Source organism: Monosiga brevicollis, genomic scaffold, assembly GCF_000002865.3.
Source record: "Monosiga brevicollis MX1 MONBRscaffold_31 genomic scaffold, whole genome shotgun sequence".
NCBI classification, from domain to species: Eukaryota; class Choanoflagellata; order Craspedida; family Salpingoecidae; genus Monosiga; species Monosiga brevicollis.
The window spans coordinates 429,395-445,234 of record NW_001865068.1 but is presented as its reverse complement, the minus strand read 5'-3'; the positions used below and the strand labels follow the sequence as shown (position 1 = coordinate 445,234).

Genomic DNA, 15,840 nt, shown 5'->3' with positions numbered 1-15,840 from the left:
GGAGATTGCTTTCCCGTACCGCCCAACAAACAGTTGATAGCCGCCATCCCCCCTCCCCACCGTCCTGCCCCGCCTTGGCCGTTTTCCCCTCTCTTCCCTCATTCTTCAGCAATCCCGCTCCCCCCCCCCCCAAACCACAAACACACACACACACACACACACACACACACACACACACACACACATAGTCCGAGCCCCAGCTACACCCTCACACTCACACACATTCTCCCACATTCTCTCACATTCTCTCTCTCTCTCTCCCTCACACATACTTTCTTTCTTGCTCCCTCTCGTCTCTCTCTGTCTCTCTCTGTCTCTCTCCATCTCTCTCTCTGTCTCTCTCCATCTCTCCATCTCTCTCCATCTCTCTCCATCTCTCTCTGTCTCTCTCTGTCTCTCTGTGTCTGTGTCTGTGTCTGTGTCTTTTTTCTTTTCACTTCCATTTCCTCTTCCTCTTCCACTTCCCACCTCTTCTCCTCTTCCTACCTCTTCTCCTCTTCCCACCTCTTCTCCCCTCTCTCGGGCTGGACTCTCGCTGTCATCGCGTTCTTCACTCGGCCCCGAGTTTGTCCAATCCGAGCCAACCCCTGGTCCACTCCATCCCTCTACACTCTCAGCGCTTCAGCCCCTCCCTCCCCCACTGTTGTCTCGCTTTCTGCTTGCAACTTGTTCTGCTTCCCTACCCCTCCTCAGTCTACTCTTCTTCCCTTTCCACCCTCTCCACCGCTTCCGCCGTTCCACTTTTCTGCCTGCGATCCCCTGTCTTCGATTCACTACGTTGCTCGGCCCCTATGTCACTGACCTATCTGTCCCTCACATCTGTTGTTGACCTGGGGATTCAACATCATAGCCCTGGTGGTGCTGATGGTGGTGGCCGCGGTGGTGGTGGTGGTGGCTGAGTCTGCAGAGTCAAGAGTGAAGCAATCGCCCCTATATGGCTGCTTCCTTGTCTTGGATAGCTGGCAGAACAGACATTGATCCTCTGTTTGACCAGTGACACCCTGGTCTCCCAGCTGGTGGCGTGTATTGTTGCTGCTCAACAGTGACACCCGGGTGCCACGATCGCTTTGCCCGAGCCACTTGATTGGGAGGGGGAGACTTTGGACGGAGTAGCTCCCCCTCCTCCCATTCACCATCGACAAGTGCTTCCCAGTGCGTGATGGGCTAAAACGTGAACAAACGTCAAGCAATTCTGGCCACTGAGCTCTGAAACAGTGCACTCGAGTACCGCAATACAATCGTGTTGTGACTGGCGCCCTTTTCTCTTCTCCTCCTCACGATCAAGCATGCCCAAGGATCCAAATCGGCCAAGCCGACGGCTGACTGCCCTTCACAACTTTCAACATCAGACCTTGCAAACACCAGTGACGACAGCGGCTCATGCTCAAGCCACTCCTGTCGCTCCTGATTTGCCAGGCCCAACAGGCAGTCAACATCAGAATTTGCCGTATCACATCCACTCAAGACGCCAAGCCTACCCTCAACCAAATGCTCCCACATCAATACCTGGGCACGTCGATCCTCGTCTCTTTTGGCAGCACCCCAGTCAGCCGTCGTCTAGCCACATGATGCCTGCTGAAAGGCTTTTGCATGAACTGATGGGGCAGCACGCTGGACACGAAAGCTTGCACCGGGCGACGCGACCCTCTGACTCCTTCCCCGTGCAATCTGTCCGAGATTCAACACACTGGCCAGCAGTCACGGAGAGTGACCCTGGGTCCATCCATGCTTTGCCCTGGCCCCCTCCTTCTCAGCCTTGGCATTCAACTTTCTCTCCCGCCATGACAGGCACCTTCAATCCAGTCATGCCAACCGTCGATAGCCTGCAGCTTCTCGCCGAGTCCGCACCCCACCTGGCATCCGGTATAACAGCCTCCGAAGCCTTGACACTTCTCTTTAGTACCCCCTCTGAAGATGTTTCAGAGCCTACTTTCACATTGCCGCCCTCCACACTGGCCCCATCCCTAACGTCAACGATGCCCGAGTCCTTGGAGGCCTCGCTTCACGACCCAAGCTTGAGTTTGACTGCTCAACAGGGGACCGCGAACCTACCTCCGCTGTCCGGTCCCACAACAAGGGCAAACGCACAGCCGGAGATTCGTTTTCTCCCCACCGCAAACGCAGACATACCCACAGGTAGAGTGATGAGATCGCTGCGCTCGCGACACGACCAAGATAGCCTGGAAGCCAATCTTGGCCCCTTGTTGGCGCTCCAGTTGTTAAGTCACGTCTCGGGTATGTAACTCGTCTACATCCTTTCGTCTGCTCTGGACTCTGCAGTTCCTAGCGCTTCTAGCCCTCCTCCCTTCCCCCAAGCAAGCGTTTCTAAAGAGCTTTGATGAGCTTTCTCCCCGTCCATGCCTCAAATTCGCTCACTTTGCTCCATACATGCCCCACCCTCACGCCCTCGCGCCTTCCCACCACGAACAACATGGTCACTCAACCATCATCAAAATGCACAAAACCAGGACAGCATCGGCGGCTCTCCAGCGGCAACGTGGGCTTTGCCAATGCTTTGCTGCAACTACCCGCATACGCCGACTGTGCTCGCTTGGCCTCGCGGCTCCCGCCCAGTTGCACGATTCGCTTCTTTGATGAGTTATTCTTGACTTTCTCGGGCATGCAATGGCGAAAGACCCCGCGCATGACCACTTTGCGCCCCATCCTCTCCTACGTGCGCTCTTGCGCCTTGTCCAAGGCAAGTTAAAGACCGGCATCCGTGGGAGTTTAGTGGCCTCTGCACCAGCCAGCCCTACCAAAGCACAGGACCCAATCTGTTCCGTTCGGCCCCTTATTTGTTTTCAAACAGACAAAGACAACTCATCATCGTCTTTCGTGGCCTGCGATATAGCCACAATCTAGTATGGATCTTCTACTGCGGTCCATGATGAGCCATCGGCTTTTGCCAGCCCTGCACAAGAAGGCAGGCCCCTACCGAAACGAATCTGGTACAGACGGCACCCCTGACCAAGCCTTGCATCTGCGCGTCACGTTCTACCTATGGGTAGAGCCCAGCATGGGGCAGGACACCGACAACATCGCTCACAGTTTCACATACAACCACGTTGCTATCTTCCAAAGTGGATGGCTGTTATTCACTCACTAGCCAAAGCCGCAACAATCATGTCATCTCAACCCAATGATGCACTTCGCTTGTCACAACGATAGAATTGCTCTCCTATCTGGTCAACGTCTTTATGGGAAGCCGCAATCGGACATACTTTCATACGGAGCGCGAAACGGGCGCCCAATGGTGTGCCTATCTGAACCGATCCCTGCAACCCTGGGGTTACTGCGCCGTTTTGCGTGATTTAGGTGCCCGGGCTGCCTTTACCCTCGGTACGGATCCACGGCCCGGCTTTGTTTGCTTTGCCTCAGGCGCTTGTTCATGGAATGCGATGTCCGTGTCTGCTGGGGGACAGTGAGCGTCGGGAAGAAGTTGGGGGTCTTTGCCGACATCACTTCTTGACGAGTATTCAATTTCGACGGGGTGTGCGGGGCTTACTGAGCCATTTGCTTGAATTTGACTGTTGCTTTGGTGGGGTGCATGTAGATGTTGTGGCCACAACGCCCATGGTTCAGCTGGAAGTCCAAGAAAACCATTATCGGGACTTGATCCGTGCGCTTTCTCCCATGGTGATTACTCCGGCATCAACCCCATCCGCGTCTTCCTCGTCCTCGTCGTCTATGGCGTGATTCAGAAGCCTTTGATACACAAGCGAGCTGCGCAACCGTGGCATCCCATGCGGGCCGACGTGTCCGTACTCATTTCAGGCTCTCCCAATATGATGGAGCGAACCCTGCAGATTGGCGTGCGTGCATCCTCAGCCCAGTCAGCAGAGTTAGTTTTTGGACTGTCAGCAATTAAGTTTCAGGAGTAATGATTTTAAATTGAAGATGAAAAGTTCATGACATGTTGTGTTGTTGTTGCGTCAGTGCAGTAACATGTCATACAACAACTTTTTGGAGGAGCGAGCAAGCATGAATGCATGCCCAGCCAAGAGGTGAGGTGAGGAAGTGAATGAGCCTGCCTTGAGGGTGGCTGTGGCTGGGATGATTTGGCGGCTCGGGGAGCAAGCAAACGAATGTCCGGGCAATGCACGCCTCATCATCATTTTAACTGTAAGTATGGTCCGTGAACTGACAAACCGATAAAAATTTCTGGTGTGATCGCAAGCAAAAATTTGCGATTTGTGTGAGGAATAGCATGAAGAGCAAGAAGGACAGGCACAAACGGCACAAACGGCACAAACGAGTGCGCAGGGAGCAAGGGAACTCGAAAGCACACGGCAGACAGCACTACACGTCCGGTTGGAAAACGAGCTAGGGGGTGGCGGAGCGCACAGAACTAAACGTATCAAAAGGCATCCTCGTGGCACAGCCTCAAGGCCAGTCAGGAGGGATGGGGTGGGTCTAAAACCCATGACATTGTATCGAGGAGGAACATCAAATAGCGAGCTGTTTCACGGCTCGCAAGACGACGCGCATTCGCCTCACTTGGCCAACGCGCGGTAACAGCGACGAGGGAATGAAATGTGGGGAGGGGGAAAAGGGAGAGAGGAGGGGCGAGCAAGGCCCCACAATGGCATGCATGAAAATAAAATAAGACACACTGGGAAGCAAAACATCGAGGAAAGCGAACTCGGGTGCTGCGGATCGGATATGGGTAGGTCCATGGAGAAGGCGGTGGCCCAGATGCTACTGCCTGTCATCATGGTCGGGTGTTCACAGCTGCCCCCACCACGGAGAAAAGACGTTGTGTGCATCCCGATCTGCGACGTCGTGACGCCCTGCCTTGCGCGCCCGGACGTAGCGCATAATGACGGCCCGCGTCAAGCGACGTTCCTTTTGAGTTTGGGTGCGGTACATGAGGGTGAGATGGCAGTGCTTACAACATGGAAACGAGTGCTGGTGCTGTGTGCTGAGCAGATGATGGCACCAGCACGCGTGTCGTCGTGTCTCGCGCAAGGCCCAGGTTCAGGTTGGCGGCGTACCAGAGCATCAGAACTCTCATTTTTTTGCTTGACGGCGCAGCGGTACTCGTCGAGTTGCATCAAGACGCCCGAGTCACCCAAGTTTTCGGCTAGACTCCAAGGGGTGGATCCATCGTGAGCGGGCTGGAAGAGGCACAAAGGCAAAAAGCTGCTATGTTCACACTGCAAAACCTTCATCAACTATCAGCCATTCGGGCAGAGCACAGGGCGCGTGCATGGTCAGGTGGTGCTGCAGTGCGGCAATCAACGAGGTTGAACGTGGGGCCAAAAAACGAACGTCAGTGCGGCCTTCCTTGACCATGAGATGCAAGACACCAAAGCCCCTGGCAGTTTTTCGAAGAAGCTGGAAGCTGTCGAGGCGAACGAGATAGCGTACAAGCTCGGGCGAGGCGAGGCGTACGGCCCACTGTGCAATTCGTGTCGATCGCAACTTGGGTGAGATGGCGACAGTCAACTGCAGGGGGATGCGAATGCGTGGTTGCGCTTACGTGCAAGGGAAGCATGCCGTCGCAATCACCCTGCTTGAGACAGGCACGTGCAATCGGACTTTGAAACAGTAATTGCACGGCTGGCATATTGTTCTACAAGGCGGGCAAGGCAGGTGCGAGGCGCTGTGTGTGAGGTTTGAGCCATCACGAGGAGTGGAATTGAGCAAGTTCGTACATAAATGCAGGCGATGGTGACGGCGTTGCGTAGGTGCTGGTCGGTACAGAGGAGGTTCACTCCGCGTTGCAACAGTTCGCGAAGCAAATCGAGCGCGTCTGGGACGAGTAGAGGGAGTGAGGTGTGGGAGGTGGCCGGTTTTATTAGGGGTAGAGGGGTCAAGCCAGTGCGCGGCGGCTCACCAAGGCGAATGGCTACGAGGATGGCCGGTTCTCCATCTTTACTACGAGCATCGACCTCGTTGTGCAGGATACTGTTGGATGGGTTTGAAAACACAAGAGCCGCCCAATTGATGAGTGCGTGTGGCTCGGTGAGCGCACACATCAAGAGCCTGGAGGCTCAAAGGGCATGCAAGGGGTCTGATGCAAACAACAAAGAACATAGGACTGGGACTTGCCATCGGTGGAGCCAATGCAGGAGGTCGTGCGAGGTGGATGTGCCAAAATCTTTGTGGGGAGGAACAAGTTCCAAGCTACGCGAGAGCCTGTTGAATAAAAGTGGAGGGACAAGAAAAGGAGAGGGGCAAGAAAAGCATCAGGGAGGTTGTTGTTCGTGAGGATGGGGCTTGGCCATGTTGGCTTGGCGGCGGCGTTGGGAGGGATGCTTAGCACAACAGGCTGGACGTACGGTGCAGATGGCCTGAAGTAGTGGGTGCTGTCGGTCCCGGCCATTCGGAGGGTGTCCTCACCACTTATGGATGATGGTGGGGTGGCATGGCCAGGAAAGACCGTGGGCCCGTGAGGTGATGCAACGGTCGCTGCACGTGTAGCACCGGCATAGCCGGTCCATTCATTGGGTTGTGCAGATGACACGGCGGCTAGCAGAGGGCGTTGGTGTGCAGAGGAGCGGGCAAGAGCGGTGGCGTGACGGAGGGCCGTCTGGAAATGTCGAGAGGTCAAATCATGTGCCTATGGAGAGCAAACATTATGATGATTTGAGAGTGAAAAAAATGAGGCCATGGCGGGAGGCGCAGTTATGGTTCGGGGAGCGAGGCGGGGGCAAGACTGACGGGTAATGTTGGAGCGGACGATTTGAGAGGGAGGCCTTGCAAGTGGTCCGCCGTCGTGCTTGATTTTGTGTGGACCCTCCCCGAAGCGGTGGGTTTTATGCAACGGTCAGGGTGACGCTCGGGTCACCGGGCTACCACAAGGCAAGACAAAGAGAGTTGTAAGCTAATGGGAGACGAGAGAGAGGAAGGGAGAGAGAGGAAGGGAGAGAGAGACGGGGGCGGGGGAGGGATGGGAAAGGCAGGAGGTTATCGGTGGTGGGGAAGGTGGGGATCAGTCGTGTTCACGTGCTAAACTCGCCATGCCAGCGTGTATCATGGGAGCGTGTGCGCGGTTGAGGGGTTGAGGGGGTTCAGAATCCTTACACACACACACACACACACACACACACACACACACACACACACACACACACACACACACATCCGATGACCGTGCACGAGACACTCGGGGCAGTCATTAACCAACCGAACAGCCACATGAAAGCTGAGTCAGCGAGCGACACGGAAAGGGGAGCAGGGCGTGATCGAAGGGAAAGGAGGGAGTGACCACCTTCGGTGGCCTCCTCATCGCCTCACTGCCTCCGTACTCTAACAGCTTGCCTCACATGCAGACCAGCCAACCCTCCTGGTTTCTCAGGTCACGACGCGATCCCCCCCCTCCCAGACAGAGAGCAGAGCGAGACAAGAGTTGGCGGGCACAGCAGCCGCCAGCGGTTCGGGCATATGTGTATGAGCAGGGATGTGATGATGATAGTGTTATGTGTCTAGCATGTGTGTCGTTGTAGTTGTCTGACCATGGACCGGTGTGTCTTTCGTGGCAGCCGCCAATCAAGAGTGGGGGCCGACCACCACGGCGGCAGAGACGACAACAGCGGTAGCGGTGAGATGAACCTGATGAACAAGGAGGATGGTGGGGATGTACAAAGGGTCGATGACGGTCAGGTTGGCTGGCTCAAGAAAAAATAAAAAATGAACCAACATGTGCCACGAGGCGCAGCGGAAAGCTTGCATCCAAACGCTCTTCCACGGCCGTCGCTCGCAGCCGTCACAGCCGAGCGAGCGAGGCAAGAGAAAGAGAGAGAGAGAGGGGGGGGGGAGACTGAAGGAAGAGACAGAGAGAGAGAGAGGGAGAGATCAAGAGATAACAAAGAGGCTGAAGCAGAGACAGAGGGGCGAGACAGAGAAAGAGAGAGAGAGAGAGAGAAAGTGGCACACACATCCACACTGAAAGTGCACTTCAGAGAATGCAGCAGCGGCCAAAGACATTGACAGGGCAGCAGCCAGAGGTTGGTCGGTAGGAGCAGTTTGTCCAGAGTGGGGTTGAGGCTGGGTTGGAATTTGGATTGAGCCCATGTTTTCAACGTGTTGTGGTGGTATAGTATCGTGGGGTTTTAATGTAAAAATAGAAGAATGTGGGTTGCGGGTGGGGCCATGAATCACGAAACCAAAAGGGGGGGGTTGGGCAGGATAATGTTCGTGTCCATGATCGGACCGCTATGAAATTAGTCAAGGCAGTATGAGTTTCGAACACGCGGAATCAATCGATTCGCGACCCAACTTTGTCGTGATGAAACCTGCGATGATTGCCAGCGTGGGCGTTCGCGTGGACGTAAGCGTGGGCGATTGGGGCCATTTTTGATTTCATTTTTGCATCAGATGCAGTTCGAAGAGATGGTGGGGAAGAGAGCGAGCAGGGCAGAGAGAGGTGGAATGAAGCAAAGGTGAGTAGGGGAAACGAGAAGCGAACAGACGACCAAATTAGAGATACAGGCGGAAGCCGACCAAATCAGAGAGATGGAAGAAAGAAGGAGTTGAATGCGTTGACATGACGCGGGCGGGTCGAATCGGCAGACACACACACACAAAAAAAAGGAAAAAGCAATACAAAGAGGAGGACCCAATTGCCCTGATGACATCAACGCCTTGAGAGCTTTGTGGGTCTTTCTCATCACAGACACGCATTCAAGGTTACACTCGTGGGTAGGATTACGACATTGGCCAACGGCACCCTGCCTGCGGCCCCGCCTCCAGGTGATACACGTGTGTACTGGGGATAGGGTGGCGTATAGGGGCACGGAACATGCCGGCTCTTCTTCTTCTTCGTCTTCGCCTTCTTCTTCTTCTCCTTCTCCTCCTCCTCCTCCTCCCCTACCGCTGTCTCTGGCCGAGAAGGCTGGCCTGTTGGCAGATCAAGTCGCACGCGTGGACGTTTCGTCCCGACTCTCCATAAAGTGCACCACGCCCGCCCAGCACACCACCGCCCACTCGCTTCATGTTTCGTGGCCTGGCACGCACCCAGAGGCCCAAACATATCAGGAGTGAGGACGAGAGGCCGGATCCGAATCGAAATGAGATGCGAGCGGTGTGATTCGGTGATCGAGCCGGCGTGATCAAGACGCAACTCGCAAAATTTGTGACGCGAACTTTGATGCTAGGCATACATGCCCTTGCGCACCCATATGGTTGCCTGCCCCGCACCGACTCTAAAAAGCGGCGATTCGATGGCGGCTGTTCAGGTTCCACGACCAGCGCGAGTCTATAAAACCGATGCATGTATTATGTCAATTCCCCTTATTGTGCATCAGCCAGCATCCACCGCAAGCAACCCCCTTTGTCCAAATGGCCCAAATTCTGGCACGTGTCTCTATCCCGGGCCTCTGTCCGGGCCGCACCATCTGGCGTGTCTGTGTGCCACGACCGCACCAGCCCCACTACCCTCCCTCCGTTCCCCCACACTCCACACCACCGGGAATAGTAGAATGGGTGAGTAAAAAACGGTTTTTTTTTTTTCCTTCCCTTTTTTTCCTCTCCGATGGGCACATCCAGGTCCACATTGCATCAAGGACCGCGATTACTCCTCATCGCGGATGCTGAGTATCGTCTACTGCCCCATGCACACAAATGGAGAAATTGTGCAACGGCTCATGGTGATCGCGTGTGCCCCTCCGTGAGATGGGACGGCGCAAAGGCGGCGCGGGGGCAGAGGTCTTGGGTTGGCTTTGTATACCCCGCTGCCCTTTGGACCCAGGTCCTCGAACGCTTGCTTCGATCACGTCGCGCCTTCTACAACATATGCTGCTACGCCTGCATCTTCTATCTTAAGCCTTGGTATAGTTTCTACATCTTTTGCTGATGATACTACATCTACTTCAAAACTGCATCTTCTACGACATTTGCTACATCTTCTTGATTGAATATGGTTATGCAAACTACATTATAAGTCTATACATCATCATCTTCTCTCTACACATCTAACAACAAGTGAACCTTTGTCAGACAATGTTAGATTGTCAGATTGTCATACCCTGGTCGTATTGAAAGTGTGACTATTTACACAGTATCTCATAACGGCACTATGGGCAACAAAAATCGGTGCGTGCTTGACCTCGCTCTCGGCGCTCGGTCGCTCGGTCGCTCGGTCGCTCGCTCGGCGCTGGGCTGGTCGTCGTGTCTCGGTATCCGATGCATGTCGGTTACTGGACGCGTCGTGAGGAGGGATATATGTGTGAGGAGAACATGCGAATTGCTTGATCAGTGCATGCACCCCCTTCTTCATCAGTCTTCGACTCATCCTGTGCTGGCATGCCGTCTCACTCGGCACCTGCTGGCTCTTGCTAGGAAAAAAACGGGCGCCGCCGCAACGGTCAACCCCTCCGCAGATGAGGCCTCGCCCAACGTTAGCTTTGCCCAGAGTGAGGAGCGTGGTACACGCACTGAGACAGAACGCATCAAGATCGAGGGTACCACCCACCACCGCTCCCAACGGACCACGACGACTACTAGCTCCATCACCTCCATGCTACAGGAATCGACCCTGCGGCGAGAGGATGTGCAAGCCGAGATCGACGCCGTCCAAGGGCTTTTCGCGCGCGAGGCCACCCTCTTTGCCGAACTTCGAGCCGCTGCCCTAGCCAGCTCCACCTCATCCACTCGTCGTGAGGAGGAAGATATCCTACTCGAGTGCAACACGCTCCGCTCCCACTTGCAAGCCGTCGATACCAAGCTGGACACCTTGGCAAGCACCGTGGCCCAAGCCTCAAACAGCTCTCCTCACCCCGCGAGCACATGCTTGTGTGCACTTTGGTGGATGCTGCCTTTGCTTGCGGTACGTTTGCGCATGGCTCAGCCTTCCCCGTCGACTCATCACCGTGCTGTAGAAAAAAACAAAACACGCTGTGCACTTCTGACTCGGCACTCGTCCATGCCTGTCGACAGCTGCTATTCCTTGTATGGCACGGCTTCGTGCTGGCCCAGGTGGATTGCCGCGACGACCTGAGCTGGCTTGACAATGTAGCCCTCAACGTAACAACGGCTCTCGTCAACGTCGCCACCCACGTCATGGATGTCCCTGTCGACGTCATGTAGGGATGCGCCTGTCTTTGGCTCCCGTGCTTGTTAAACAATTGTGCGAGCGTAAAAGCCGGCATATGCTGGCCCCTGTCTGTCCTTGATTCGCTGCTGGTCTTGATGTCTTGTTGTACCGCCATGGTGTGCCATGATGTAAACGATGTTTGCACACCTACACCCGCACACACACACACACGTCCGCGCAAACGCCCCGCATTCTTCCTTTTTTTTTCTTGGGTCTTTACTGACCCTTGGTCTTAGCACACACCAAGCTCATACTATACGGATGTCAATTTACAACTGATAAGCGAGTCTCACAGTGCACGCTTCATGCAACGCACCCAAAAACCCTTGGACAGCATGTGCATCTTCATGATATTCACGACATGATAGACCAACCTCCAACGAAGGAATACAATTCGCAGTACATGCTCACCACCACAATAACACACACGCCGGACCAGCACTCGAAAAGTGGGGCGCGCGTGCCACCTGAGTTGTTCTTCCCGCAAAACAGGACAAAACAGAGATCAAAGCAGAGATAGAAAACAACAGAAGAAAGCGTGTATGGCGAGGGCGTTGCCCCCACATTTAGATGGTCGTGTCATACTTCGGGCCGCGACCACGGAGGCATCCATATGCACAAGCGCGGAAGCCAACCGCCATAAGAACTAGTGCTAGCACATTGATGCCAAAGTTAATCTCATTAATGTCATCTGCAAGTAAGGCCGCAAAACAAGGCAGATTGTGAGCGCGCGGGATATGGTTGCAAACGCTGGCCCCGAGGCAGATTTCACGCAGCAAAGGAAGGAAACGTACAATAGTCCAAGACATCGGCGCCCGTGGGAGGGCAAAACGTGGATTCAGTCGAGTCGCTGAAATCGCAGCCTGACGAGTCCAGGTCACGGCTTTGGTACTCCATTTGCATCAAGCCAGCAAAAGCATACTTGACATCTAAGCACATGTGCACATGTGCATGAGAATTTGTCATTGGAGGATCAAAGCGGCGCGGGATGATGTGCATGCTCTTTTTCCGGTGAATCAAAAAGGATGGAGCGAAGCTGAGATCAAACGAGATGTCATTCTACGTACAAGAGAGGTACTGCAACCAGCTCAACCAAACAGGGATATCTTCTTGGCTGATGAAAAATCCACCAAAGAGCATGCTGGTGACCACAAAGATTGGCGCAATCGCACCTGGGAAGGGACAACATGAAAAAGCAGGCGCGCATGAGTCAGACGACATCAGTCTTGGAGTGGAATTGGAGTTTATGCTGGCCGCCCCGATCCGCTTGTCAACATGAAAAGGTACAGGCAACAGACCAGCTTTCTGGGCAGTGTCGGAGATGGCGGAAACACAGTAGGCAATGCTCTCCGCAGCTTGGGTGGCCAGGAAGACAACGAGGAGGAAGCCAAAGAAGGATCCCGCGTCGAGGCGGAAACCAATCATAAAGTACGAAATGATGGCAAAGATCAAATTGGCCAGGAGCGATCGAGGAATGTTGACCAGCATCTTGGACCAAAAGTAAGCGCCGACTTGATAAGATCTGAATCCAAGATTACAAAGTGAGATGAGGTCAAACATGAGATGCCAGCGTTGGCCGGGGGTGTCCAACACGCTCTGCAGCACACCGCGTCATACCGAGAGGATCGCTCCTTATGAATGATGGCCTTCTCTTCAGGAACTGTTTGATGCGAGCGCGCAACAAAAGCAAGAGTCAGCCGAGGGCTACGCAGCGCGCTGCTTTGGGTCGAGATTGGGTCATGAGAAGCTGCACAGACGTACAAACGAAAATAATACTAAAGACGCCGCCAAAGCTCTGGTTCATGATCAACTGTCATGTGAAAGATGACAAGCGAATCCAGTGAGGTTGTGAGCTTGGACGCGTCCACACACATGCGGGCAACCATGCAAGAAACGGTTTGGCGGAAACTGCGTATGTCATTACACAACGTACAAAGAAGAGGGCACCGGCGGTGGAGCGGACGCGAGTGCTCTCATCGCCACCTTCTTGCAGCCAGATCAAGCCCAAAAGCAGACCAAAGATCAAAGACTATGGCCGATCCACAAAAGCAACAATCGGACAAGCGTAGGATAGGGCGTCACGGTGAGCAAAGGTGATGTCGCTATCCATCAAGCAAATCAGAAAAGGTGCGCGTGGTCACCTGAATGAAACGAGCCATGTTGGTGGCTTTTTCGCGGGAGGTGATGGTGGCAGCTCGTTGAAGAAGAATCCAAAATTGGCGGCCCCATGAGACGGCATAGTTGCTGTCCGGGTCTTCAGTCCTCCCGGCTTCGGCATCGCTGGACGTCAGCGCCAGGGGAGCACCGCCACGGATTGTCTTGACAGAAGACATGGGGTGTTTCTACGCAGCGAGTGGCGGACAAGCCAGCAGCAGAGGGTGTTGGGCGCACATGAGAGCAGAGAAGGAGAAGGACTGGCCAGAGAAGAGAGGGAAGCCAGCGCGACCGGGTTGAGTGCAGGCTTACCTGTTCATAGTCGCGGAAGCGCTCGGCAAGGTATTGGATGCGTTTTTTGGTTTGGCGTTCGGCATCACGGTTGCGAATATCGAGGGAGACAAGGTCGAGGAACCAATCAGAGGGGTTGTAGGTGGGGGGGCAGCCGTAGCCGAGCTGATCAAAGTAGTTGACGGCGTTGGCCGCCTTGCCAAAGTACATGGTGTGACCTTCGCTGAGCAGCATGAGTTGATCGAGCATGCCAAAGATTTCGGAACGAGGCTGGTGGATGGTGGCAATGACGGTGCGACCAGCCCGAGCCAGGGTGAGGAGGCTGCTCATGACGTTTTGGGCATTGAAGGCGTCGAGGCCCGAGGTTGGTTCGTCGCAGAAGACGAGGGTGGGGTTGGTGACGAGCTCAGTACCAATGTTGCAGCGTTTGCGCTCACCACCGGATACGCCGCGAATGACGTCGTTACCGACAAGGGTGTCTTCGCATTTTTTGAGGCCGAGCTCGGCAATGACGTTGTCAATGCGTTGCTGGCGCTCCTCTTTGCTCATGTCGGCGGGGAGGCGGAGTTTGGCAGAGATGGTGATGGTCTCGCGCACGGTGAGCTCGGCGTAAAAGACATCGTTCTGGAGAACGTAAGCGGAGAGCTTGCGAAAGGTGGAATAGTTGCGTTGTTGACCATTGACGAGGATGCGACCCGAGGTGCGACCACCGCCGGCAGCGGAGAGGCGGCCGGCGAGAATGTTGAGGAGGGTGGTCTTGCCAGCGCCCGAAGCGCCCATGATGGAGAGGAGGCTGCTGGGCTCGACCTGGCCGGAGAGGCCCTTGAGAATGGGCTTGACCTGAGGGTTTTTGGGATCCCCGACATCGACCTCGTACTTGACATCCTCAAAGCGAAGGGTCATGGGGGCCACCTTGCCGGAGCGATTGAAGACGGAGTTGGCGCGTGCGTCCTCCTGAGCTTGAACGACGGCCTTGTCAGTGGGATCGAAGAAGAGATCGGCGTCATCTTCCTCGATGCGATGAGGCAGAAAGTATGGAAAGTCGGTGGGCTTGTGGTTGGACTTGTTGTGATCGGCGACAACACCGCTGGTCCGGTTGTGCAAACGGACTTGTTTGAGGTCGCGGCCCGTGGCCGACTCTTGCACGTGACTAGTTGGCGCTGAGGACGCCTCTGACGTGGGGATTAGGCTGCCAATGGTCGAGTCAACATCAATCATGTTGATGACCCGCTTCGAGGGAGCCGCCATGACGAGCCGTCAAGCCGTTAGTCGGCAAAAGCGACGAGAGCGAAGCTCGTGGTAATCCGCACTGTGGCGAGACACACATCCAACGCCACACACGCAAGACTGTATCCAACTCCAACTGAAAAGGGTCAAGAAGAAAATGCCACTCCCCACTCCCACACCTCCGCCTGTCGTCTCGACACAGAGAGACAGAGAGAGAGAGGGGCATAGAGAGAGAGAGAGAGAGAGAGAGAGAGAGAGAGAGAGTGTGTGTGTGTGTGTGTGTGTGTGTGAATGCGTCATAAGGGGCTCCAGTTGTGTGTGATGTGAGATGATGATGCCAACTCTCTCTCTGCATGTGCACATCGTGACACGCACACGAGACACACACGAGACACACACTCACATGAATTTCTGCACACACACACACGAAAAAGAGTTGGACACCTGTTTTGCAGTCCTTGGTGACAGCTATCATGAACAACTTGATTGGAAGTTACACAAACTTGCACGGTAGAGTGGAATAGATCTGTATCAAGTGATTAAAAGGCGTTGTAAAGTGGTGGCTACTTCAGATGCAGAATCGGACAGCTGCCGTTACCATATGATGACGTAATAGCTGAAAGGCCACAACGGCAGCTGCAAATTCGTACGACACATGTGTCCCTTATAACACGTGTCGTACTGGCCCTTGCAGCTGGAGGGCGGCCAATCGGCAGCTGTCATGCAGCTGTGGCCCTTCAAAACGAGAGCTGTGACCCTTCAAAATGAAATGATTATATAAGAGAGGCATTGAAATACTCGTAAGAGCAAAAGTTCGGGAGAGTGCTGCCTCGACACACAATACGTCCGTCAGCTCATTGTGAACGCTGATCCCTCAATCTCCGCCCACCCTCCCGTGACGACATAACGATCGCCCGTCCAATCTTTCCCAAGTCGGCCAAGCCTAGGCCTGCCTCTTCTTGGACCCGTGGTCCCACACAACAAAGTAAACGCAATCTGCTTGTTCTTACAACCCCCATAGATTCATACATCCCCTGGATGTCACGCACTCTCATGCCTCGACACATGGCGCCACAAGGCCCACCCACTCTGGGCAAGTGCAGTCCCCTTTGTCACGGCAAACGGGCTCA

General features: G+C 54.6%; 5 protein-coding genes across 5 annotated transcripts; 2 read left to right on the top strand and 3 right to left on the bottom strand.

The window, feature by feature from the left end:
• Window positions 1-2,338: 2,338 nt before the first annotated feature.
• Window positions 2,339-3,908, top strand: MONBRDRAFT_34197 (uncharacterized protein; the record flags this gene model as incomplete). Its single annotated transcript, XM_001749568.1, has 5 exons — window positions 2,339-2,674; window positions 2,852-2,948; window positions 3,169-3,253; window positions 3,316-3,339; window positions 3,554-3,908. The coding sequence occupies 5 exons, from the start codon at window positions 2,339-2,341 to the stop codon at window positions 3,879-3,881; spliced, it is 870 nt and encodes a 289-aa protein (XP_001749620.1). The 3' UTR covers window positions 3,882-3,908.
• Window positions 3,909-5,151: 1,243 nt separating this feature from the next.
• MONBRDRAFT_11744 (uncharacterized protein) lies at window positions 5,152-6,328 on the bottom strand (the record flags this gene model as incomplete). Its single annotated transcript, XM_001749506.1, has 4 exons — window positions 5,152-5,448; window positions 5,658-5,755; window positions 5,840-5,910; window positions 6,285-6,328. 4 exons carry the CDS (start codon window positions 6,326-6,328, stop codon window positions 5,152-5,154), a joined length of 510 nt encoding a protein of 169 aa, XP_001749558.1.
• A 2,418-nt stretch (window positions 6,329-8,746) lies between these two features.
• On the top strand, window positions 8,747-11,031 carry MONBRDRAFT_29113 (uncharacterized protein; the record flags this gene model as incomplete). The annotated part of the gene is made up of 5 exons (XM_001749567.1): window positions 8,747-8,868; window positions 9,252-9,429; window positions 9,695-9,774; window positions 10,285-10,771; window positions 10,882-11,031. The coding sequence occupies 5 exons, from the start codon at window positions 8,747-8,749 to the stop codon at window positions 11,029-11,031; spliced, it is 1,017 nt and encodes a 338-aa protein (XP_001749619.1).
• Window positions 11,032-11,293: 262 nt separating this feature from the next.
• MONBRDRAFT_34196 (uncharacterized protein) lies at window positions 11,294-14,386 on the bottom strand (the record flags this gene model as incomplete). The annotated part of the gene is made up of 9 exons (XM_001749505.1): window positions 11,294-11,729; window positions 11,833-11,967; window positions 12,106-12,210; window positions 12,337-12,560; window positions 12,656-12,698; window positions 12,800-12,848; window positions 12,972-13,067; window positions 13,180-13,380; window positions 13,505-14,386. 9 exons carry the CDS (start codon window positions 14,384-14,386, stop codon window positions 11,605-11,607), a joined length of 1,860 nt encoding a protein of 619 aa, XP_001749557.1. The 3' UTR covers window positions 11,294-11,604.
• Window positions 14,387-14,593: 207 nt separating this feature from the next.
• MONBRDRAFT_29111 (uncharacterized protein) lies at window positions 14,594-15,185 on the bottom strand (the record flags this gene model as incomplete). The annotated part of the gene is made up of 2 exons (XM_001749504.1): window positions 14,594-14,672; window positions 14,890-15,185. Coding segments are annotated over 2 exons (375 nt in total), but the record flags the coding sequence as incomplete, so codon positions are not given.
• Window positions 15,186-15,840: the final 655 nt, after the last annotated feature.